This window comes from Megalopta genalis, chromosome 1 (assembly GCF_051020955.1).
Source record: "Megalopta genalis isolate 19385.01 chromosome 1, iyMegGena1_principal, whole genome shotgun sequence".
NCBI lineage: Eukaryota > Metazoa > Arthropoda > Insecta > Hymenoptera > Halictidae > Megalopta > Megalopta genalis.
The window spans coordinates 4,010,669-4,038,412 of NC_135013.1; the positions used below are offsets into that span (position 1 = coordinate 4,010,669).

At 37.0% G+C, this 27,744-nt stretch overlaps 1 protein-coding gene and 1 non-coding gene across 4 annotated transcripts in view; one reads left to right on the top strand and one right to left on the bottom strand.

Moving 5' to 3' along the window:
* CalpC (calpain C) overlaps positions 1 to 27,744 on the bottom strand; it is a 108,567-nt gene that overhangs the window by 36,551 nt on the left and 44,272 nt on the right. For 2 of the 3 annotated variants that reach the window (XM_033476050.2, XM_033476052.2), the window contains exons 2-3: positions 21,091 to 21,234; positions 13,896 to 13,965 (exon numbers count right to left, since the gene is read on the bottom strand). In XM_033476050.2, the coding sequence (XP_033331941.1) occupies positions 13,896 to 13,965; positions 21,091 to 21,234 (214 nt within the window). Of the gene's footprint in view, positions 1 to 13,895; positions 13,966 to 14,917; positions 15,088 to 21,090; positions 21,235 to 27,744 lie in introns of those variants that run through there. The other variant, XM_033476051.2, reaches the window with a different exon arrangement.
* On the top strand, positions 12,072 to 12,191 carry LOC117223659 (5S ribosomal RNA). The gene has a single exon (XR_013037158.1). It is a non-coding gene; the product is annotated as a 5S ribosomal RNA (ribosomal RNA).

A 27,744-nucleotide genomic window follows, 5' to 3' on the forward strand; every position in this document is an offset into this window, starting at 1 on the left:
ATACCATGGGAAAGTAAAAGTAGTACAGGGGAGGAAAGTTGGAAGATGAATGTATAGAACGTGGCAGGAAGGAAGTCTTAAATAAATGCTAAACAGATTAAATAAATTAAATAAATACTAATTTATTAATTTAATAAATTATATATATATGTCGTCGTTTACGAACGGAAAGGATCCGATGAAATACGCCGGTCACAATTGTCCGTGTTATTTAACCTGCCCGGTCTGATGGACAGGTTTGTCCACGTGGAAACGTATTTGTTTACCCGCGCGAACTGGACACTCCGGCCGGTTAACTCATCGGTAATCTTTGCGGTATAAAACCGGGTCCCCCCTCTCTCTATCGGTCTCACTCTCTCCCTCTCTCTCTCTCTCTCTCTCTCTCTCTCTCTCTCTTCTTCGCTCGCTCTATCGGTCTCCCTTTCTCTCCCACTCCCTCTGTCTCTCTCTCTCTCGCTCGCTCTATCGGCCTCCCTCTCTCTCTCCCTCTCTCTCTCTCTCGCTCGCTCTATCGGTCTCCCTCTCTCTCTCTCTCTCTCTCTCTCTCTCGCTCTGGCCGGGATAGTGAAAGTGGATCGACACAGTCCGTTTGAATAGAGACACAATTTAATCGGGCCGCAATTACGCGAGACGTGAAATGATCGATCGCCGTTGTATTAACAGCAATTTACCAAACCGAGTTAATTCGAGGAGAAAATTAATGCCTGCACGGTAGAATATTTTCATCCGTCGAATGGCGCAACGAATCCGAAACGTTTTCTTCTTCCCTCTGCTTTCGTTATCGTGCTCAAAGAGAGCCGCGGTTATTTATAAAGTTCAATTATCCATTACGATCGAGTCGTGCCCCGAGGCTGCAGAGTAGTAGATTTTTATTAAACGCGCGCGCGCGCGCGGCGGTCTTCAACGGCGTGTTTACAGGGTTAATGAATTAAAGTTGCCTCTCTCTCTCATTCAGTTGGCACCGAGCGATTTTCTATATAATAATAATAATTAAACCGCAACACGTGTCCAACAGGGTGTCCCAAAAATGTCTCGCAATCCGGAAATGGCGGGTTCCTCGGATCATTTGAAGCAGCTTCTTCCTTTACAAAAATGTTCTCCGAGGCACCGTTAACGAGTTATCAACGAAAAACAGTGACCAATAAGAATCGAGTACGGCTGACGCGAGGCTGCCCAGCCAACTAGCGCGCGAAGCCCAGTTCCGCTCATTGGCTCGGTCGCCACGCGCCAGCCAAGCTCGCCTCTCATTGGTCACTGTTTTTCGTTAATAATTCGTTAACGGTGCCTTGGAGAAAATTTTTACAAAGGAAAAAGTTGCTTCGAATGACCCAAGGAATCCGCCACTTTCGGCTTGCGAGACATTTTTGCGACAACCTGTATGTGCATACGCACGTACGCGGAGCAGAGAGACACCACTCGCAGCGGGATCAACGACAACGTGAGAGTCTATGAATAACGCAGCGAGATGCTGCTCAAATTATTCGATAAATTATGGAATAGTTCCGACGACTCTCTTTTCCCCTCTGTCGATGAACTTCAGCGGTGAAACAGATTCGTAATTCTTCGCTCGGTGTGTCGTAACGCCGTGAGAACGTTTGCTGCGATCGAACAGCGGCGCGGTGGATGATTTTCATAGAGAACGGGACGAAAATGATGGAAAAATCGCATGAGGAGAATACTAATGTGGTTCGATTCATTTTTACTAATAATTGAAAAAATTGAAATAATTCAAATAATTGAAAATTATTTCAATTTTGGTAATATCATAGCAGTCAAAGCATGGCAGTCAATGTTGTGCTTTGCAATAATGTCAGACCTTCTAATAATTTTGAAATGTAGTTTGATTCATTTTTACTAAGAATTGAAAAAATTGACATAATTGAAAGTTATTTAAATTTTGCTAATCATGACAGTCATAGTCAATGCTATGCTTTACAATAACATCAGGTCTTCTAATAACTTTGAAATGTAGTTTGATTCATTTTTAGTAATAATTGAAAAAATTGACATAATTGAAAGTTATTTAAATTTTGCTAATCACGACAGTTATAAGCAATACTATGCTTTATAATAACATCAGACCCTCTAATAACTTTGTAATGTGGTTTGATTCATTTTTACTAAGAATTGAAAAAATTGACATAATTGAAAGTTATTTAAATTTTGATAATCATGAAATTTATAGACAATGCTATACTTTACAATATAACATCAGACCCTCTAATAACTTCGTAATATAGTTTGATTCATTTTTACTAATAATTGAAAAGTTATTTCAATTTTACTAATCATGAGAGTCATAGATAATGCTATGCTTTGCAATAACATCAGACCCTCTAATGACTTTGTAATGTGGTTTGATTCATTTTTACTAACAATTGAAAAAATTGACATAATTGAATGTTATTTAAATTTTGCTAATCATGACAGCCATAAACAATGTTATGCTTTGCAATAACGTCAGACCCTCAAATAACTCAGTCTCATGTACATACCAATAAAGATAGTGTGTCTCAATAACGACGTCGTGTGACAACATTAGTTGACAGAAATAATGCGTTTACGAAGATAAACGAGTTACGTGTCATTTTGTTTGCCGTCGATAAAGCAAGTTTTTCACGTTGGAACGATTTTTGTCCCATTTTTCGAAGCAATCGACCGCCGTGCGTCGTCGCGCCGTTCCGCCTGCTCGCGTCACTTTCGTTTTCGAAGGTCTAATCGCGGATCCATCCCACATATTAGAATCGTACGTTTTAACCATGGAAACAGAAGGTGAATAGATTGACGGAAAAAATTGTGGGGTCATTAAATCGTGGGCGATGCAGATGGATATCTGTGCGCGGCGTGTATAGCGAAGCCTTCATTTTCGTTCGCTCGATACAACTTTGACTGTCGCGACGCGTCGCGCGCGGCTGAAACAATTTCTTTGATTCAACTTTTTAGACCAATTTTCATTACAATTTCGATTTCTCTGTTAACTAAATAAAAATTTATTAGCGTCTGCGCGATACAAGAGGGTTGCAGAAGTGATATTTCTATAATAAATCTTTTAGACAAACGAATTTAGATTGGCCCTAGATTTTACGCGATTATGGCAATAATGAGTGGACGAAATATAAAAATTTGAAGAGATAAGAAGAACCTAATGACACTGTCACGCCATCTTCAAGCTAAAAGAATTATTAAAAGGTACAATTTATTATTATTTCATCTCTGTTTCTTGCAGGATATTTAAATATTCTAAAAATAATCCTAAATAAAAATAAATATTTTTATTTAAATAAATATATAAAATAGATAATAATAAATATTTTTATTTTGCATAAAGATCCACGGTCTAGTTATCACATTGCGGTTTATACAACCCCTGACAAAAGTATTTGTCCAGCTTTTAAAATACAATAACTTTTCTAAAACTGGTCTAATTGACTTGAATCTTTTTTTAAGTGTTAAAATTCTTCGATTGCTTGCAGCTCATAACAACGTTCAACCGATATCGAGGAAATTTTCAGCATACTTATATAATATTAATTTACTTAGGTCTACATTTTTTAAATTTCGTTCCAAGTTCTAATAAAAAATAAAAATAAATTCAAATAAAACATTTTATGTAATAGCAAAATTAAAAAAGAAAGAGTATTCTAGTCACTGAACCATAAAATAGTCCCATTAATACTTAAAAAAAAGACGTAGGTCAATTAAGACCAGTTTGAAAAAAAGTTATCGCGTTTTAAAAGGTGGCCGAATAAATTTCCGCCAGAGATCCACAATCGAACATATCAAAAATATTTATACAAACACAAAACCGTCAAAGGTGAAAAAACAACTGAATAATCGTCGGTATAGTTGTCTTAATTTAAACACGGCCGAAGCCGCGACTGCGTCAACCGTGACATTAAAGCTGCATAAATAAACGTTTTCGGTTTCGTCGCCACTCCGTCGCGGATGTTTAAATGCAAACAAACGATTCGATAGCAAAGGGTCCCCAAACGCGGGCCAGTTCGTCGAATGAAAACAACGTTAAGAGCACGTTTATCGCGAACGAGATCAATTTCTTCAGAAACGAAAGAACGGCGTCGTGTGTCGCAACGAACGAACGAACGAACGAATGGACGAAAGGCCCGAACGAAAGGCTCATTATGCAAATATTTTGTTGGAAGAATATACAATTCCTCTCGGTCCTTCGATTTTCACGTTGACAACTGTGTCAAGTACCGCGAACACGCGGGTTGCACAACACGACCGTTCCGAAGGGTTGGGAGTACCGTGGCGGAGAGGCTCGTATGGAAACGGTCGGTCACGACTCATGGATCCGACGAACCTTGGGGAACGGTGTGGCACGAATTCAATTTTTCTTTCTTTTTTTTATTTATTGAGCTACACGGTTATAGCTACGGTGTTATTAGCGATATATTTTGTAAATTAATATTACAAAATTATTATTACATGCACACTATATTATACAATATTATTACATATTATTTTGGACACGTGCAATTTATCAAGCACTGTATATATATAATATTATTAATGTTATATTACTATCTATAATATATATTCTATATATTATATAATACTATCTATTATTTTCTATTCTATATATTATCTTATCTATTATACTATCTATAATATATTATTATTAATGTTATATGATAATATTACTAATATAATATTACAAAATTACTATTACATGTACAATATATTATACAATATTATTATATATTATTTTGGATACGTGAAATTTATCAAGCACTGTATCTAACGCTATAATATGATATATTACTAATATTGTATTAATAATAATAACATTACTAATATTATATTAATAATAACAATATTACTAATATTGTATTAATAATAATATTACTAATATAATATTACAAAATTACTATTACATATACAATATATTATACAATATTATTACATATTACTTTGGACACATGAAATTTATCAAGTACTGTATCTAACGCTATAATATAATATTAATAATATTATATTAATAATATTATATTAATAATATTGTATTAATAATAATAATACTAATATTGTATTAATAATAATAATATTACTAATATTGTATTAATAATAATAATATTGCTAATATTGTATTAATAATAATAACATTACTAATATTATATTATAAAATTACTATTACATATACAATATATTATGCAATATTATCATATATTACTTTGGATACCTGAAACTTATCAAATACTATATCTAGCGCTTAAGAATATATTTACTAGATTGAAGCATACGAAATGTCGGATTTTTTTTACATGCGAACGTTCGTCTCCCTCTTTTCATTATACTTCTGTTTCTGGCATAATCTCGTTTATAGTCGTATCGTCCATTGCCAGAGTAACATTTCAACAAAGAAAACTTTTTCAAAAGTGTTCCATTCCTTTATTATTATATGGTTTACATAAAAAGGCACCTATCGTGTAAGGTGGACTGTAAACCAAGTTGACAGCGTCATAGTTGTTGCCGAAGTTCTTCTTTACATCTCGATAGACCTCTATAGAGTTCCAGAGGTAACGACACGAATTTAATTTGCTAATCGCGAAAGTGACTGCGGACGCGCGCACATACGTCGAGTCAACGCGTCCGCGCTTTCCCCGAGCACGGATGAAAAGAAGAAAAAAATAGAATACATCCTCGGGTCGTATTAGAAATTCTAATTACGCCCCAGCGCGCAACACGTGGTTCGCGTAACTGTTGTTTCCGCTTTAATGGATTCTCCGACGGCGCTTGATACACTTATTTAATCGCTGGACGAAATCATTGTTGCCACGGTCGGCGTTACGCCTGCATTTTTCTGTTCTTCTTTTCTTTTCTCCTCCGTTTTTTCTTCCCATCGGAACTGAAACATGTGTGCCAGCGGTTCTGGAGCGGAAAAAGGTGCCTCGATTTGCCGAGGAACGCGCGAAGAAAACTGCGAACGCCCGACGTCTGTCCGGTTCGTTCGGGCTACGATTCCGAAACTTTATTTGAAATTCTAATGAAAAACGTTTAATTGATGTTTCCGGTGAAAATCTCTGTTTATAGGCCGCGCGGGGCCCTATTCGCTCGCTCCGCGCGATTGTGACAGCCAAAATTCCGTTAGTCATCGGCACGAATCGCCTTCTAATTACAGTAATGTCTCTCTAATTGATAGAGATTTTTATATTGATAGATATTTTTAAATAGAGATATTTATATTAATTATATATATTTTTATATTATAAGCCCAGATTGCGCACAAAAATGGACAATTTGGGAAGAGGAGATACGATTATTCGAGCATTGCGGTTTATTTTCATAGTTATAAATTGTCCACAATTATAAAAACGAACCGCAAGGCTCGAATAATCGTGTCTCTTCTTTCTAAATTGTCCATTTCAGTGGACAATCTGAGCATCAGTAAGGGAGACATTACTGTACGCGGAATAACGTATAGTCCGCGCGCGACAAGAAGGCACCTTTGCGCTTATATTCCCCCACCCCCGCATTTATTTAGCCGCCCCACTGCCGCGGCACTCGATCGCTATTGGCCGAGAACGGCGGCGAAGATCGTCGTCGGTCAATTCATATTATTCGGAAAGCGCGAAGAGATTCGATTATTTCATAATTTTTACAGTAATGTCTCTCTAATTGACGCCCAGATTGCGCACCAAAATGGACAATTTGGAAAGAGGAGATACGATTATTCAAGCATTGCGGTTTATTATTGTAGTTATAAATTGTCCACAATTATAAAAACGAGCCGCAAGGCTCGAATAATCGTGTCTCCTCTTCCCAAATTATCCATTTTTGTGGACAATCTGAGCGTCAGTAAGAGAGACATTACGTGCTACGGGATACAGTAATGTCTCCCTTACTGACGCTCAGATTGTCCACTAAAATTGACAATTTGTATTTCATTTGTAATATTGAAAGTGAATAAAGTAGTGAGTTAGGCTACCGCTCAACCACCCTTTCTCTCCAATCCGTATTTTACGTGACACGATCGCGTGATTCCCGATCGGTTAATTTTTAATTCCCGATGGCGAATCGGATACGGTGACGCGTTCTTTTATGTGCCGGCTGTCGATCGTTTTGCCAAGCGAGATTGATCGAGATCAATTAAGTCGGCCCCGACGAATAGAAATTACAATCGAGCGATCACCTTGCGCGCCATTCGCGGAGCGAATCTAACGCGTTCAAATCTAATTTATTGGACCGATAGGAGCTGCGTTGTTGTTCTACACGCCGCCTACATCGAAAGCGTCGTAAAATTTAACCATTCTATTTAAACGAATTAAATAATTGTAACGCGATGAAGATGGCTTGACCCGCGAATTAATCTTCCCTTGGGATTATTTCGCGTTACATTGTATAATACACTTGTACATAGTGTGTGTACGAATCTTTTTTTGTACGAAAACTAATTAACATTTATTCAACGTTCTGAACAGAAGATTAGTCAGAGAATCGTCGTGGTTAAATTCTGAAATTTTTAATTTGATCTTGAAAATGGCGAACGTCGTGCACGTTGCTCTAAACACATTAATTTCTCTCGTTATTATGCTGCTGATTTTATGTATTTATGATAAAATCAGGCGGTTGCAATTTGAAACGGAAGATTAGAAGTATTTAAAAATATCAGTTTAAATTTCTTCTTAAAATGTTAACTTAAAAAAAATATATATATATTATAAATAATTAATATAAAAAATATATATAGCATAAATAATTAATATTAAAAAAAAATAGTATAAATAATTAATATAAAAAATATATATATAGTATAAATAATTAATGTAAAAAAATATATATAGTTTCTATTTCGTGCAAGCAATGCAAACAATTTTTATTTCGCATTAAAAACGTCGATCTACTCATTATCAAACTTGATAGTAATTTTGTGACAGAAAAAGTTCGCCGAAAACCATTAAAAATCTCCAACCGAAAGCATTTTATGTTTATCTTCTTTCTCGTTTTACGTATTCTTTTTCTTTTTCTCTTTCTTTCCGTCTTTCTTTTCTTTTTACTACATTTTTTCAAACATATTCGTTACCCATATAAAAAATAAATAATAATAATAATAAAAGAACAAATCGGTGAATCGCTCCTAACCTGAACTGGTCCTTGAAAATCGGCGTAAAGGGAGATCGAAGGGCCGCGACGTGATGTAGGTCGCGAGGAAAAATGCTCTCACGTGTGGTAATGCCGGTCGCATGCGGAGGTCTCGCGTGCTCGCGCTTGTTAACGGGACACGCGGTGCACCGAGTGGCGCATCCTGAGGAATGCGTTTGCACGAATTCCCGGATCGCTCGACTTCAGTCTACGACGCGGCCGTGCCGGCGAATCGCTCCCGCTCCCATCCCAACGGACACACGAGATTAAGTCCGCGATACATTCCACGGTCTGGCCGCCTATACTCGGTGTCGCCGTAATTCCCCGTGACGAGAGCCACGGGACCACGCGATCGCGGCAACACGGCGATAAGGATCCCAACCTCTCGCGGCCCGGAAGCATTAACTCGCGGCCGGCGTGCTGCGACCACGCACGACGCCGTGGAGACAAATTGCGTGCGGCTCGTTGCGTGACCGGGGTAAATCTGATGAATCCTATACGGGATGTCACGTCTTTCCAGAATCCAGAACAGTCGTTCTGGTCTACGGTATTTTATACAGGGTGGCTCGTAATTATGTTAGCACCTGGAACAGGAAGATTCCTGAGGTGATTTCGAGTAACTTTTTCCTTAGCGAAAATGCGATCCGAGGTTTCGTTTACGAGTTATTAACGAAAAACACTGGCCAATGAGAGATCGCGTACGGCTGGCGCTCCGCCCGCGCGACCACTACCGCTGCGTCACGTGGCAGAGGCAACGCGGCGTTGGCCGCGAGGGCGGAGCGCCGGCCACACTCGCCTCTTATTGGTAATCGCTTTTCGCTAATAACTCGTAAACGAAGCCTCGGATCGCATTTTCGCAAAGGAAAAAGTTATTTCAAATCACCTCAGGAATCTCTCCATTCAGTGTGTTAACATAATTATGGGATTGTTGCTTTTCTTAACGGTTCTTTGCTAGTTTTTTTCAGTGCTCGGTAGGTTTAGTGTTAAATTCTGGTTCCACGGAAATTTGATAATTGATCGCGCAGGCTTAAATACATCATTTTAGTTACCATATGTTTTCTTTCGCTTTTCGTATAGAAACCGACCGTTCTCAGTACATGCTTCAAACGTATTCATTTCCCGAGTTCGAAGAGCGGTTGTTCTATCCACTGTACCGTTAATTCAAAGATTACGCGCGTTCGATACGCGAACGTTGCGATGAAATATTTTTCCCCGGAGATGGTAGGCAGACGCGAGTGAACTGGTATTATGGTGTGCGAGACGAACGGTCAACGTTGCGTGAAAGTCTACGGAATGCAAAGCATTAATACGAGAAGGCGGATTTCAGCTCTTCGACGTGGATCGCGGAGATCGCAAGAGATTGACCCGCCGATCCGAATTCTTTCGTTTTCGGACGACTCTCATAGTAAATCGGACAGTTGGTTATTTACAGGGTGTCCCAAAAATGTCTCGCAATCCGAAAGTGGCGGGTTCCTCGGGTCATTTGAAGCAACTCTTTCCTTTACAAAAATTTTCTCCGCGACACCGTTAACGAGTTATTAACGAAAAACAGTGACCAATGAGAGGCGAGCTCAGCTGGCGCGAGGCGACCGAGCCAATGAGCGGAACTAGGCTTCGCGCGCTGGTTGGCTGGGCCGCCTCGCGTCAGCCGTACTCGATTCTTATTGGTCACTGTTTTTCGTTGATAACTCGTTAACGGTGCCTCGGGGAAAATTTTTGTAAAGGAAGAAGTTGCTTCAAATGATCCCTGACACCCTGTATATAGCCACCCGGTCGTCTTGGACAACAAAACAGTAGCTGAAGAACGATCCAGTGATCGAACATATTCATTAAACGCGATTGCGAGGCTCGGCGATTGTTTATGGTCATGCAGACACCTTCCGCCAAGACTGGTGAGAAGTTTTCGATAAAACCGATCGTTATTGGTAATAAAGTGTTTATTGGGAGATGCGCTAGCATGAATCTTCTCCGACAATGTTCGGAAGTTGTAAAATTTGTGGAAGGCAACACCGGGAACGCGTTTCATTTGATTTAGAACGACAGCGGTTGCGTGAAGCGTCGTTTTACATTGATGCTGCGATCGCAGGACGAAGACGCCGGTCGTGGATTGTAAATCAGTATTCCCGGGGGATATATGTATCTCCGGATGAGTCTCCTATGTTCTCGAAGTCGCGCATCGAGTCGTAAATTTCGGAGTTGTAACAAGGTGGCCGCGATTTGTATATTATGTTATTAGTAGACAGCGGGTTTTGCGGATTTATGGCAACAATTCTTGGATGAAATATGAAACGGTGGAAAGATTGAAAGGAATTAAGAATGTTGATGTATTAATTTTAATTTATAAAATTGTATGGAAAAGAACAGAAATTATACATATATAACATTGAATTATAGGTTAAATTTCATTACAGATATAATTGAATTGTAGGTTAAATTGAATTATAAGTAAAATTGAATTATATGTAAAATTGAATTATAGGTTAAATTGAATTATAAGTAAAATTGAATTATAGGTTAAATTGAATTATAAGTAAAACTGAATTATAGAAAAAAATTGAAATATACGTCAAATTGAATTACAGATAAAATTGAATTATAGGTTAAATTGAATTATATGCAAAATTGAATTATAGGTAAAATTAAATTAAAGATAAAATTGAGTTATAGGTAAAATTAAATTAAAGATAAAATTGAATTATAGGTAAAATTGAATGTATATGTAATATTAAATTAAATGTAAAATTGAATTATAGGTAAAACTGAATTATAGGTAAAATTGAATTATATGCAGAATTGAATTATAGGTTAAATTGAATGTATATGTAATATTGAATTGTAGGTAAAACTGAATTATATGTAAAATTAAATTATGTAAAATTGAATGATATGTAAAATTAAATTATAGTTAAAATTGAATTACATGCAAAATTGATTGATAGGTAAAATTGAATTATATGTAAAGTCGATCAACATTTTCGCTTTCTTAATCATCAATTTTGTAGAACGTAATGTCTTTCTACGTAATATTTTCCACATCACCGCTGCGCCCACCACCAAGCACTAAAAAAACATCTGAAGCGTACAGCTCGACGAAAACAACGAAACCGAATTTGTTTAGACCTTTCATTATTCTTGCCACAACTTAATGCTCGAATTAAGGAGTACGTTTATGTCGTACGAAGGCGACCTCGCGACTGGAACAATTTCCATAAGAGAAACCCACATTTACTTTATAAGCTGCGCATAAAATTTTACGATCTCGCAAACATTTACGATGGAACACTAAAATGTTCGCCTGTGCGCGAGAAAGTAGTTCGCGCTGAAAAATTTGCACTTCGAACGTGCCGGAGAGACCGCGAGTTTAGAACGTCCGCGCTGCTATAATTCCGCGGGCATCGGGGCTTCGGGAAAATTAACGTCTCGTCGTTTCGACGAGAATTTCACAAATTCCGCGGCACGGAGTCTCGCATTCCTCCCTGTTTCCCAAGCTTCTGAAAACACACACACACGATCCCGAAAGCTCTCCGGAACGAAAAATGTCCACGCGGAATACGAGCCGCGAGAGAGGATGGAATAGTTGCGGCGCGTAAAATTGAAAGTAATCGTTGCCCGCGGAATTCTGCGGAGTTCCTACCATCTTCTTCTGCGTCCACCGACCGTCCGGATTCTTTCGCGATGACGCAGAAGCGAAGACGCGACCGCGGAGCGCGCGATTTTCGCGTAACGCCGCGCAGTGGGCCGGATTTTAGCGACTTTTCGGCAATAACCTAATTTTCACATATCGATGTCCAGTCGATTTTTGTGGCTCGTTAAATATCAATTCTCCTCGAAAATGAGAATATTAACCCTTGGCGCTCCGAAGGCTTCGCTACGGGAGACATTTGTCATTTGTTACGTAACTCCGTAGGCTCACAACCATGACAGATATATGTTGGAAGACAAGAAAGCGTAATTGTAGCGACGTTTACTTCGTCAACGGCCATATCGCGTTTCAAAAAACCGATTCTCGTCCGATCATCGAAGTTAAACAGCGCTGAGCGTGGTCAGTACTTGGATGGGTGACCGCCTGGGAACACCACGTGCTGTTGGCTCTTCTTTTTTTTTTATTTCATTATCAAAATTAACAAGACCGATTGTTCTTATTATTATTGCGAAAACAACAACACAATTTTTTTACATTTCATGTAACTATCATTGCTGCGTCAATTATTCGATCAGCAAATCCGTTGCCTGGCACAAATATTACAATAAAATACCATGAAAATCCGAGTCCCAAAAATGTCTCGCAATCCGAAAGTGGCGGATTTCTCGGGTCATTCGAAGCAACTTTTTCCTTTGTAAAAATTTTCTCCGTGGCACCGTTAACGAGTTATTAACGAAAAACAGTGACCAATGAGAGGCGAGCTCGGCTGGCGCGTGGCGACCGAACCAATGAGCGGAACTGGGCTTCGCGCGCTGGTAGGCTGGGCCGCCTCGTGTCAGCTGTACTCGATTCTTATTGGTCACTGTTTTTCGTTGATAACTCGTTAACGGTGCCTCGGGGAAAATTTTTGTAAAGGAAGAAGTTGCTTCAAATGATCCGAGGAACCCGCCATTTCCGGATTGCGAGACATTTTTGGGACAGCCTGTATAATTAACAAGGAGTATCTTAGTTTCCTGTGAAACACGCTGCTCGTGGGACCAAAGTCGTCGCGAGTCCCGATTCACGTTTCCGGTAATAATATTGTTACGCCGTCGGCCCGCCGCAGGCCCGACGCCGACGTGAAAGGCTTTTCAAGTGTGCCACGAGCTCGTCGAAACTGTTACTATTCAATTACGCCGTTCGTATTATCCGCTCGCGACAGGCTATGTTTCGTTTTAACAATAAGTGGCGATGGAATCCCAATTATACAGCGCCGATTATTGTTATTATAGCCTACCTCCGGCCGACACATTGTTTTATGCGATAGTTCGTTGCGTTCGAAACACGACGCGCGTCTTTTAATTGCGCGCGCGCGAGATACGATGTTAGGGATTTCGAGATACAAAGCGGCAATTAAACGTGGACGGTCGGCCGGGTGAAGCGATAAAGCTTGATTGGCACTACAGTAACTAAATTAGCAAATTATTGGTTGCGGAAATTGCATGAAAATGATTCGCATTCCGAAGCAACCGATTACATACACATATACAGCGGCCCACGAAATTGTTCGTACGCAATAACTCTTTCGAAACTGAGCTAAACGACTTGAATTTTTGTTTTTTACATGATGGGTGAACTAAAAGGTTGAAAAGGTTTTTTTTTTTAAATTTTGCTGTTACTTGGAACGAAAAGAAAAAATTAAGGACCTTCGTTTTTTAACTATTTTACCGGAGCCTATGATGAAAATTTTAAAAATGTAGTTTATTACTTTTTTACTGAAAATTATTTTATTTAGCTTATTGTTTATTACTTAAACATTGTAGACCTCGGTAACTTATACGTGTGCTGAAAATTTGATCGATCATGCTCGTTTCTTTTTATAGTTGTCGATCCATGAATTTAAGGTGCATCAATTAATATAATTGCGCGAAGTTATTATAATCTGTCGAGATTTATCGTATTAGTTTAAGGGATCGCGGTTATCTTATTTTTCTTTTTTTCATTTATATTATTTGACACTCTCTGTATCGAGTATGTAACTAACATCTATAACTGATACGATTAATGGGTAATTTCCCGTATATATTCGTTAAATAAATAAATAAACAAATTTTCTTGCAGCCGAAGAATTTTCGAAGATTTCAAGAATTCCGAATTATAACAATTATCTTACCCATTTTGCCGGGTATCACGTCGAACTGGGCCGGCGTGTCGCTGACAAATATTGGCCGGTTGCATAATTCCTGGAACACAATTAAGAATTCAAGTTACATCTTGCATTTTTCTTGCAACCTGAAACATTAATACACTGCCGCGACACCCGTATTTACTTATATGTATATTAATATTATATTAATAATAATAATATTATATTATATTATCAATAATAATAATAATGTTATACTATATTATTAATAATAACAATAATATTATATTATCAATAACAATAATATTGTACTATAGTAGTATAGTAGTATACTATAGTAATAATAATAATAATATTATATTATATTACTAATATTATATTATTAATTATATAACAATTAATTGTTACGTAAAACTATAGATTGTGGTTTTTACGCGTTTATAACAAAAAAATGAGTGAGAGAGCGAAACACAGAACAGCGGTATTACTAGAGCAATTAAAAATTTTGATTACATTAATTATAATTAGACTATGAATTTTCACTTTTTCTGACAAAATAGAATTTTTGTTGCGCGATAGTACAAAACGAGCAATTGTATAACAATTTGTTCGTTCGTTTAACAATTTTAATCGACGGAAAATAATGTAACAATACCCTTAAATTTTAATAATGTTGTCAATATTCTGTATGTTTCTTGCAATAAATGCATCAAACCCGCAATCCAATTATGACTCATCGAAATGACTCAAAGCAGAAATAAATGTCCATGCATTTTTCCTTTTGACTGCAATCGAAACTGTAATCGACATTACTCAATTTAATTTTACAATGTTACTTCCATTAAATAAAATACTTTAATTCTCATTTAACTTTCGCGACCGTTGACGCGACGGTCGAGACGTCAAGTCGATCGTCCGGCGTACGGCGAACGCGAGCGCCGTCGAAAGTGTCCGAAAGTATCCGAAGGCGGCCGAAAAGGTAACGATCTTGACCATGAGAACGTAATTGACGGGCGGGCACACGTTCGAGGCCCGAGGACTCTAATTACCTGTAATTAATGTTTCCCGTCGCGACGCCAGCCGCCGCATGATTCTCCTGACGTCGAGCGACCGCCGCCACCGGTACATATTCCGCGAAAACGGTCTCCCCGGAACCGGAAAGAACAGCGGAAACCGTTTCTGCGTCGCGAAACGAACGAGAGAACGTCTCGCGCGACGGGTAGAGCCCATTCGCCGGGACGGGCCGACAATGCGAGCTCACGCGCCGCGCGCGGTTCGCATTCCTAGTCTGTCTCGGAATAATTACGCGTTGTAGAACGAGCGGCGAAGTGTTATATAATCATCCTTTGTCCCAAGGCTGGAGTTCCAGCAAATACGTTCTGACAAATTAATACCGCGTTGCGAACCGGCCATTTCAATTAGCCACGAAATCTTCTCACGGCCGAAGGCTGCGCTCTCGATGCAAGGATATTAATGGCTCATTGGAAAGGAACGGGAAATGCTAACGTTTCTCAGATTTTCGTTACACCTCTGCGCGCTGAGTGCATGGGCGTAGACTCTGGATAGTGGTCGACGACCGGCTAATATAATATGCAGAAATATGAAATAGATAAAATGAAGCAAGAAAGTAGAATAGAATAAAATAAAGTAAAATATAATAGAATAAAATAAAACAAAGTAGAACAAAATAGAATAAAATAAAATTAAGTAGAATAGAATAGAATACAATAAAATAGAATAAAATAAAACAAAGTAGAACAAAATAGAATAAAATAAAACAAAGTAGGACAAAGTAAAATAAAATAAAATAAAATAAAATGAAGTAAAATAGAATAGAATAAAACAAAGTAGAACAAAGTAAAATAAAATAAAATAAAATAAAGTAAAATAGAATAGAATAAAATAAAGTGAAATAGAATAGAATAAAATAGAATAAAGTAGAATAGAATAGAATAAAATAAAACAAAGTAGAACAAAGTAAAATAAAATAAAATAAAATTAAGTAAAATAGAATAGAATAAAATAAAATAGAATAGAATAGAATAGAATAGAATAGAATAGAATAGAATAGAATAGAATAAAATAAAATAGAATAGAATAGAATAGAATAGAATAGAATAAAATAGAATAGAATAGAATAGAATAAAATAGAATAGAATAGAATAGAATAAAATAAAATAAAATAAAGTAGAGCAGAATAAAATAAAATAAAGTAGAATATCTAGAATAAAATAAAGCAAAATAGAATAGCATGAAATACAATAAATAAATTAAGCACAAATTAGACCGAAATAACATCGAAGTTGACATATCATTGTCACGCTCTCCCTGGAATTTGTCTCGGGAACGTGACGCTTGTTCGAATTTTCCTCGCGAAAAATGGAAATGGGAGAATTCTCGGACAACATTACGCGCGCCGACGGACATGCTAATGCAGCCGACTGGCTCGGTGAAACCACCGACGCGTCGGTTTGCAATATTACGTGGTTAACAGCGATGAAATAGTATCCTTCTGACTCATGCCACGGCCGGCGACGATCCTCGTGTTCAACACAGGATACTCGGTTCATCGTTCCTGTTCACCACTCGTGTCACGCTCTCCTCCGATCTCCTTTTCCGGTCGCGGCCGAAACCGTGCGGCACACGAGCGTGAGCGCTCGCGCGCGCGCGCAAGCTTATATCGCGTAATAGGGAACGCGCGTCAACGCAATATCGTCGACCTTGTTGCAGAAACGCTCGGTCCGTCGCCGGCATTTTATTTCGCGATAATTAATCGCGACGCGTGGAAATCGGCCGCGCTGTCCCGTTCGCGGAGCGAATAGGAATAGACATTGGTTCGCCGGCTGTCAGCTTTGGTCTCGGGTTCAGTTTTTCTCCGGCCTGAACAGTGGCACCGATTACGCAAATGAATCGCGGGGATCGTTGATCTTTGGAATCGTTCGCTCGTTTCAGTTCAACGAACTCGTTTTCTTTCCTTTTCTTTTTTCTTTCTTTTCATTCAGCACCCAGAATCTCGCCTGAGATTCGACTTAATATGGCAAATTAGGAAGGAATTCGAGGTTAGAATGGAAGATTTACGGAGAGTCGAAACGCTGGAACCCTTTCGGGCGAGAGAATTTGCGGAATTTGAAAGGTTCGAATTATAAACGGTAGATTATGTTAATTGGAACGGAGAGAATGGAATTTTTGCAATTATTTGTCGCGCGTGAACGCGAATTCTTTTTGGGGACCGCGTGGGGCGCGTTCTCCCTTCAGCTACCCTTAACACGGTCACTGACAACCACAAGATAGGTAATAGAACCACAGGTTCTATGGTAATTGTATTAAAGTTTCAATATCAACAAAAATGTCTCAAGAAAATAATTAATTCATTATATTTTACTTATATATATTATATTTTATATTATATATAATACAAATTAATAAATTTATATAAATTATAAATTAAATAATAATATATTATATATACATATATAATATATTATTATATTATATATACATATATAATATATTATTATATTTTATATACATATATATAATATATTATTATATTAGGTCTACCGGAAAGTTCTTTCCGATAGTGTCACTTCAAGTTCCAATCCATATGCACATGTAGATTTGAGACATGTATGACTATCTCTCTTTATCATTGCATTTACACACATGTACTCTCCTAAATAAACTGAAATAAAGATGTCTCATGTCATTATTAAGAGAGATGCGATCGTGAAAACATGGCTACCGATGATAATGCCAGACCACAAGCTGCTTTGGCGACTCGTCAGAAAATCGCAGAGCTAGGCTGGGAAATTCTGTCACATCCACCATACTCCTCAGACCTAGCACCCTCCGATTATCACTTGTTTCTCTCTTTGCAAAACTTTTTACAGAAAAAAATTCAAAACTGAAGCTGATGTCAACCAAACAGTAGTTGAGTTCTTCGCCTCCAAAAATAAATCATTTTTTAAACATGGCATTTACAAGTTGCCATCACGCTGGCAACAAGTCATAAATAACGATGGAAAGTATATTCTACAATAAATATTATTAAATGTATGAAAATTGTGTTATATTTCAATTCAAAAACGGACAGAACTTTCCGGTAGACCTAATATATTTTATATACACATATATATATAAAACTACATTATTATATATTTTATATTATATATAAAAATTATATATTATATATTTATTTTATTTATTTATCTTTTATTTATTTTTTATTTACTTTATATTATATATTTTATATTATTCTGATATTAATATGTTTACATATTACTTAATTATTTTTCCAAATACTCGCGTGTATAACAGATTTCTTTAAAAAACGACTCGACAGTGAACCTGTTAAACGTTCTACAATCACCAAAAAAAAAAATATCAAATATTTTACGATCCAAATCGACGATTGACACGAGAACGGAACTGCCTCGCGTGGCAATTCATTCTTCTCCCCATTATTCGGGCAACGTATTAGAATAAAATTCGTCACGCGAGACATTTTTCTGTAAAAACGGAATCCGTTAGATTCGTTAGCGGAAGCTCGTTGTTGAACAAAACGGCCGGTTACGTGATCATAAACGCGGTGTACGACAAAGACACCAGTCTACGTGTCAAGGTTGCATACCGTTTCCGTTACGGTTCCTAGGCTCCGGATTCCTCGCCCTTCCTTTCCGCAGGAACTAGAGCACACCGTTGCGAATAAATCGCGTAAACGCGTGTTGCCGCCAGTGCCCGACAAGTTCTTAACAAATAATCGGCGAGCACGCTTCTAACGATATTCGGTCGATCGTCGTTGAACCGTCGGCCTTGTTCGTGATGTTCACAGCACCGAGAATTTGTAATTAGAAGCTTGGAATTCAAGTTCTGCGATTAAGTGGAAGCGCCGGCACGTAATCACGGCAACGGCTATGTTCTTTTCGGGCGTGACGTTATTGAAATTATTCGATATTAAGAAGAGAAAGGAGAAATAAGTGTCAAAGCTCGACGATCAGCAACGATGGATTTTTCTTGAGTAGAAATCGAGATACGTAGCGAAACAGGCATGAGAAAATGAGACCTTTTATGCCAATAAATTGACAACTCGAGCTATACCTATTATTCTATTATTCTACTTATTACATTTACTTTTCTCAAAATGTCGGATCTCTGAAAGCACGAATTTTCATTAAAAAGCGTAATACAGGATGTCCCGAAAATGTCTCGCAAACCGGAAATGGGAGGTTCCTGAGGTCATTTGAAGCAACTTTTTCCTTTGCGAAAACTTTCTCCGAGGCTTCGTTTACGAGTTATTAACGAAAAACACTGACCAATAAGAGGCGAGCTCGGCCGGCGCGCGGCGGCTCAGCCAACGAGTGCACGGAGCCCAGTTCCGCTCATTGGCTCGGCCGTCTCGTGCCAAATGATTTCGCCTCTGATTGGTCACTGTTTTTCGTTAATAACTCGTAAACGAAGCCGCGGATTGCATTTTCGCTAAGGAAAAAGTTGCTTCAAATGACTTCAGGAACCTCCCATTTCCAGATTGCGAGACATTTTCGGGACATCCTGTATGTGTCGCAAGAATCGAACGACGAGTATACTCGTCGAACACAGAGTAAGCGTCGCTGTTAAAATATCGAATCATAAATACGGTTTTATTTTATAAAATTAACAATTTCATTGCTAACATTTACTTATTCGTTTAACATTGGCATATACTGCATAAATAATAAACGAAAAACGCGGGAAAAATCAAATAATTATAAAAGTTAGAAATTCAAATTGTTGCTATAGTATATATAATATATATATACTAATATTTATACTATAATATATAATATATATATATACTAATATTTAATCTTATTTTTATAATAATGTAATCATCTTCGTGTAGAATCGGCCTAAAAATATTTTAAACATCTTGAAATTTGAGAATGTGTTTCTGTTATTGCTAACATTACAATTTAAATAGCCAATAATCGCTACTTTTTACGGGCGACGAGTATACTCGTCGTGACACAAAATACTGCCGCTTCTCCGTGACGAGTACAATCGTCGAACACAGCTAACTGGTTAATTTATTTACGAGGCCACGAGGCTCTGAAGTTTCTACCGCGAGATCGCGAACAATTTCGAAGCATCAAAGTAACAAATCGGTCTATACGTCGGCGATCCTGGGGTCACCAACTTTCTTGCAACCTCCTTCGACGTTCGCAGTTGCCTATCAACTTTCACAGATCCGAAGGCGTCGATATTGGGTCTTGGATCTGATAACGTCGGCGCGATGCGACGAATCTAGGGTTACATCACTGTCAATTGTGAATCTTATCGGTGCGTAAATCTTAGCTTATATCACGAGTGCGCGGTCATGATTGTCGGCATCATTGATTCCATAAATTCGATTTCACTGATATTGTAACATTGTGTAACATTGAAATTGTTCCGATGAATAGTCGGATCATCATTTGTTTGAATAGTTAGACAGAGCAATAATTTCGCGCTTTTTTACATTTTGTGCCATGAATGTCCAACCTTCCTGAATTTATTTAAGAAAATTTAGTTCACTTATTTAAAAAAAGACCGGTTTACTTAATTAAAAAATCTAGTTTATTTATTGAAAAAGTGCAGCTTACTTATTTAAAAAATCTGGTGTACTGAATTAAAAATTCCGGTTTACTTGATTAAAAAATCCAGTTTTATTATTCAGAAAAATCCAGTTTTTCTTAATTAAACAAACCAGTTTACTTGCTGAAAAATTCCAGCTTACTTATTTAAAAAATCTAGCGTACTTAACTAAAAAGTCCAGTTTACTTAATTATAAAATCCAGTTTACTTATTTAGAAAAATCCAGCTTACTTATTTAGAAAAATCCAGTTAACTTAGTTAATAAAACCAGTTTACTTACTGAAAAACTCCTACTTACTTATTTAAAAAATCTAGCGTACTTAACTAAAGAGTCCAGTTTACTTAATTAAAAAATCCAGTCCACTTATTTAGAGAAATCCAGTTAACTTAATTAAAAGATCCAGTTTACTTGCTGAAAAATGTCAGCTTGCTTATTTAAAAAATCCAGCGTACATAATTAAAAAGTCCAGTTCACTTAATTAAAAAATCCAGTTCGCTTAATTAAAAAATCCAGTTTGCTTAATTAAAGAATCCAAAACGTATTGAAATCGTGTTACGGTATAAACCCATAAAAATTCATGAATAAAGTAAATTAAAGTAATCTAATGATTACCTTTGGTCGCTTCCACTGGAACTGAAAGGGCGGGGTTTGGTGATAGAAGACCGACGTTTGGGTGGCTGGAAATTCGGGATCCTCCCACAGTTCACCTCGTTTCAAGCACGAACGCTTGATACGTTCGTACTCGCTCATTACGTCCTGAAACAATCAACGTATTATCTAAGAGAGAGCGTCACTCGCATACGAACACGCCAACAGTTAACGTAACAATTAAGTAACCGTATCGACCTCGCATCGATTTTTCAATTAATAATTCCTGCGGCGAAGATTATGGGAGCAACAACTGGATCGGCATATTAATTGGCCTAATTGATATTCATAACAAGGTTATGAATGGAGGACGATATTTGAGAAATTAACAGTACGTCCGCGTGCTTCGCCTACTCGATATTTTTCGTCATCGATCATAATCCTGTTACGATCGCTCGATGATGAAATTCTTTCGTAGATATTTAAGATAGCGGCATGATGCAATGAAATATTCAAATGCATAATTTCATTTCTGGTGCTTTGAAATTGTGATATAAACATGTGTTATTGGAATCATTACTTAATGACACTAATTGATAGTAATGAAAATCAAGATATTTTGTGCCTTTGTCTATGTGTCCTGCAATAAACAATTAGATAAGAATAATTAATGATTGATATTTGAAGAATAATTAATATATAATATTTTGAAGAATAATTAATGTATAATACTTTATAGAATAATCAATAATTAATATTTAAAGAATAATTAATATATATTTTAAGGAATTAATAATATATAATATTTTAAAGAATAATTGATAATGTATAATATTTTAAAGAATAATTAATAATATATAATATTTTAAAGAATAATTAATAATATAAAATATTTTAAAGAATAATTAATAATATACAATATTTTAAATAATAATTAATAATATATAATATTTTAAAGAATAATTAATAATACATAATATATTTAAAAGAATAATTAATAATCAATATTTTAAAGAATTTATATTCGCCACTTTGTATCACGAAAACAAGTATTTGCTGTATCAAAATAGACTTCAATAAATATCATAAAATGTCATAAAATAAAGCAGCTGTGACTCAATAATGTCAGACACAGCTATTTCAGTATAATTACATAACAAAACATTACACTCAATTCAATAAATCCTGATGCAAATGGTAAGAAAGATTAATTTTACTTCAACAAATATTAATGCACCTCTGCTATAAGAAATCTTCGAATGCAACAATTTCTGCATGATCGCAAGTCCGAAGTTCGAGCAGTCACTTTTGACTTGGCTCATTCGCATTGTATCGACAACAATGCTCGACGATGATCGACGGTCAATGCGCGCAATTTGCACAACGCCGCGAACATCGGACGCATCGAGAAGTATTAAATTCTGACCTCGATAAGCGTGATAACGCGTTCCGAGACCTCATCGAAGTCTCATTCTATCGAGGTCAACACTTTCTCTTCTGACGAAGAGAAGTCTTTGTTGCGCGGAGAGCCGCCGCCGCCGTCGCACTGCGGGCCTGATCGAAGATTTTAGTGACTTTTTGACAAAAACCTAATTTTCTCGTATCGATGTCTAGTCAATTTTTATTGCTTGTTAACGACAATTTAAAGTTGAACATTTTGAACACTACATTTGATGCCAAAAAATATGCTTCTTTTTCTCGCAATGTCCCAACGAACCTAATTAACTTTTTCCTTTGCTTTCTTTTTTAACATTAGGAGGCAATATTTCTCGTTAGGAGACAGTAGCTTAAATTAAGATTTTTGTATCCTATATATGAAAAATATAATGTTTGATAAAATACAAAAAGTGTAAAAATTCTTTAGATTCGACAAGGAATATCTTTTGACACCCAAGAAATCATGGTTTCGGACAAACGGTATATTTTCAGGATACTTTTCTCTACATAATTTTGTAAAAGTTACATACCAAAACGAACCAAATTGCAAATTATTACGTTTTAAAGATATCAACGTTACGTTACTTCGAGGTTAAAGATATCGAAGATAATCTCTCTGTGCTCCAGTCGGTATTACGCTTCTTCATCTGTAAATCGACGGATATTAAAAATTTTTAATTATTCCATATAACATGAAGAATATAAGTAAACGAAACAAACTTTGTAACATTACAATACTAACGTACCTGGAATTACTAGTGGGTCCTCGTAACCATTGTGGGTGCAATAAAATACGCGTCCCAGAAAAAGTTCTCTGTACGCATTGTATGCAGTTGGTAAATTTCAACAGTTCGAACTTTTGATAAAATGTAGAATACGTTAATTAATCTTACCATTTTGTTATTGTTTCAATAAATCTGCAGCTTCAGGATTTAATGCGTACAGAGACCTTTTTCTGGGACGCATACGTTTATTGCACCCACACTGGTTACGAGGACCCACTAGTCATTCCAAGCACGTTACTATTGTAACGTTACAAATAGTTCGTAACATTATATATGAACAATTTTTTTTTCACAAAAAATGTCAATGAAAATTAATTGAAAATTATTGTTTAACAAATGCAAAAAGAATTTAATTATCTATAGTTGAAAATAACTATTTTTTAAATATTTTCGGTGAAAATTTCATTGCAATATCTTTGATGGTTCAAAAGTTATAACAGAATGTCACTGAATTTCTCGATTCCGCCCACTGTGCGCCGCCGCCGCGCTCCTCTTTGCGCTTTGGTTTCGCGACGAAACTTATCCCGACGCGACGGTGGAAAGAAAGCTTTTCGAGCAACCAAGAAGAACGGAACGGAGGAGATGCGCTATAATGTGCAATTATCGCACGGGCCCCGCCCCTTGTGTGTAACGTACCGAGCGACTTTCGTGTCGTGAAACATGATTCTCACTGGTCAGCAAATCTAATAGCTTGTGAACGAGTTCTTGCATTTCTCTTTAATGACACAACGCTGCCCAGACCGTGGTTGAAACTGAGACGAGACCGTCTCCTCTCGCGTGAACTCGCTTTTCGCGTCGTTCTTCATTACCCCGGCCGAACATCGGTACACCGCATAACTAATTAATTCGGGAAAAATTATGGACAAGCCCTCCCTCGGGCGTCTTATGCGGGACGTGCTAAATCAAGTTCCGCGAGCTGCTCCCTTAAGAGTCCGGCGTCGATGTTTACAAGATTTCTGGTTTTCTTTATAGTGGAAACATGCGAAACCGTTTTTTTAGAGAAAATAACGAAGAAGCGATGCAGTTTTAATTTCACAAGACGCGTATTTGTCGAAATATTAAATTTTACTCAATTGTGTTAAAGATGCGACGAAAATTGCTAGAAATTTGTATAAACATATTTATAATATATCGTTAGAAATTCGAGTAAATGTGGTTATAATAAATCGCTAGAAATTCTAATGAACGTAGTTATAATAAATCGCTAAAAATTTGAATAAATATTCTTATAATAAATCGCTAAAGATTTAAATAAACGTTGCTGTCATAAATCGCTAAAAATTTAAATAAATATTCTTATAATAAATCGCTAAAAATTTGAATAAACGTATTTATAATAAATCGCTAAAAATTTAAATAAATATTCTTATAATAAATCGCTAAAGATTTAAATAAACGCATTTATATTAAATCGCTAAATATTTGAACAAATACTTTTATAATAAATCGCTAAAAATTTAAATAAGCGTTGCTATAATAAATCGCTAAAAATTTGAATAAACGTTGCTGTCATAAATCGCTAAATATTTGAATAAATATTCTTATAATAAATCGCTAAAGATTCAAATAAACGCATTTATATTAAATCGCTAAATATTTGAATAAACACTTTTATAATAAATCGCTACAATTCGAATAAACATATTTATAATAAATCGTTAAAAATTTATAATTATTCGCTAAAAATTCGAACAAAAATATTTAGAATAAACCGCCAAAAATGCGAATAAACATATTTCCCTAATTTTCAACAACTATTCGAAAATAGATTACACCGCGACCTGCCTCGAAATACAAAATTGCGAATAGAGCGCATTTTGCAAACGTTTTCTCTACTACAGTTACTATAATTGATCGTATTTTATCAGCATAGTTGCGCATACGTACGTCCTCGAAAACAGAAAATCCATAAATTCTCATCAGAACGGCATAGGAAAGTTTCCGGCAACGTTTCCGTGACTATCGAATCCTAACGAAAAATCAGGGGTCACCGATCGATACTTCTCGCGCGCGGCGTATAGTTTCTTGCGATTCGAACGGCGCAGTTTCGTTCGCCTACACCGCACGACGGCCATATCTGGACAGAAACAGGAACGATCTGTTGAAACGGCGCGCTCGAGTGTAAGCGCTTTCGAATTCTAACGAAACCAGCACCGTTCCCGCTGCAGAGGAGCTCCGTCGTTATCGGGCCGCGGTTTGTTATTACTAAAAAAATCATCATCACGGAAGAGAGGCCCCGGCAAGATCGATATTGGCCATTTGCACGGCGAACGAGAGAGGATGTTCGACACGGTCGAACGAGCCGCCGACACCACCGGTTATTATTTTGCAACGGCGCTTGATAATACATTTTCACCGCGTAGGCGATAACGCGGGAGACTGTGTGGGTATGTGTGTGTATGTGTGTACCTGTGTTCTACGTACAGTGATTACCATTAATATTCGAACAGCTTTTGCGAAGGAAAGACTTTCTTTTCGAACTGGATCGAGTCATAATTCTGACATAACCTCGAAATTTTTCAGGCGATAGATGACGATTTTCAGATTTTCTTTCTCCTTTACTAGACCTTTTTTGGAATTTTGCTATTACTTGGCGAAGGAACAACTTTCTTTTCGAATTGGATCTGACATAACCTCGACATTTTTCAGACGATAGATGTCGATGTTCAGACCTTTTTACTTTTCTAGACATTTTTTGCGAATTTTGCTATTACTTGGCGTGACGAAGGAAAATGGAAAAACTCTCGTCTTTTTTAATCTTTTTTTGTCTGTGCTTGCAACGAAAATTTATAAAATTTATATAACTTGGAAAATTTACGATCTGAGCTGTGAACAATCGAAGATCGCGGAAATCGCGGTTTCGTTCCGACTTTTGACACTCTCGACCAATAAACGTCAGAGATCTGTAGTTTTAAAAATCTTTCGACGCTTGCAATTTGAACCAGTGTTCACAGATTGCGATGAAACTTTCATGCGTGTTTCGACATGTAAGTAACCGGGATCTACGAAAGGAATATTTTGAATTTTCGTCATACGATCGAACGGAATAGTTAAAAAACGAGAGTCTTTTATTTCGACACTGCAAGCAATAGCAACATTGAAAAACAGGTATTTTAGTCGTTGTCTAGTAGACTAACATAACCTCTAGCATCTAGAAACAAATTCAAATCGTTCAGTTCAGTGTCAAGAAAATTATTGCGTTTTAAAAGCTGGATATCGGTGGAGTCATTTCGTACGCAATAGTGACATTGAGAGACAGGTATTTTAGTCGCTGTCTGGTAGACTAACATAACCTCTAGTATCTCGATAAAAGAATTCAAATAGTTCAGTTCAATTTCAAGAAAATTATTGCGTTTTAAAAGCTGGATATCGATGGAGTCATTTCGTACGCAATAGCATCATTGAGAAACAAGCATTTTAGTCGTTGTCTAGTAGACTAGTAGACTAACATAACCTCTAATATCTAGAAAAAAGAATTCAATTCGTTCGGTCCAGTTTCAAGAAAATTATTGCGTTTTAAAAGGTGTCCGAATATCGATGGAGTGATTTCGTGGCTGCGTAAGTACTCTCGTTCTCGAGTACCTATGCGAGTTCCGTGCGCATGCGCGCTCGTGAAAGCGTCGCGATTGCGAAATACGTAATTACGATTGCTTGGACCAGCTGGTATTGTTCCGAGGAGGCGCTCCAGACGCACCCACGAAACGATACGGGTGCACCAATTAAGATCGCGAACAGTCGCCAGCCAATCTGCCGGCTAATTAGCGTTGCCTATTCCGCGTTTAGGTGGTCGAAACCTTTCTCCATTTCGCGGCGCTACCTTGGCATACCGGGCCGAGGCGTGTCTTTTTCTATTGTTGTCGCTCGACAAAGGGTCGTATCTCCGCCGGTGTCGCGCTCGACTCGATTTAACCCTGTCGCAATCGCGCGGCGCGATCGCGTACAGAGGTCATTCCGAACGATCCCACCGTAATGCTTTATTTCTACCGTTCTCCAAAGTTTAGAGTCGACGTTAAAAGTCGGACGCGCCGCGTTCCACGAATCTGACGTTTCTTTTTAGCAGCGCGTGGAATTAACGGTGAATTGGTAAACCGCGGATTTAACCCTTGCAAAAATGTATGTAATAGCAAATATTGTGGCAATAGATTGATGGCAATTTTTCCATTACTGGCATTCGAAGGTCATCGTTTGGATTTTGAAGATAATGAAATATTATTTCCATTAAATTTTTTGTACTAATGTATACTGAAAAAAATAAAACAAAATAAAATAAAATAAAATAAAATAAAATAAAATAAAATAAAATAAAATAAAATAAAATAAAATAAAATAAAATAAAATAAAATAAAATAAAATAAAATAAAATAAAATAAAATAAATATAAATAAATACAATACAAAAAATCACGTTTTTTCCTTCAAATCTCTCAGTATCGTAATTAATGCCGACAAATGTTATT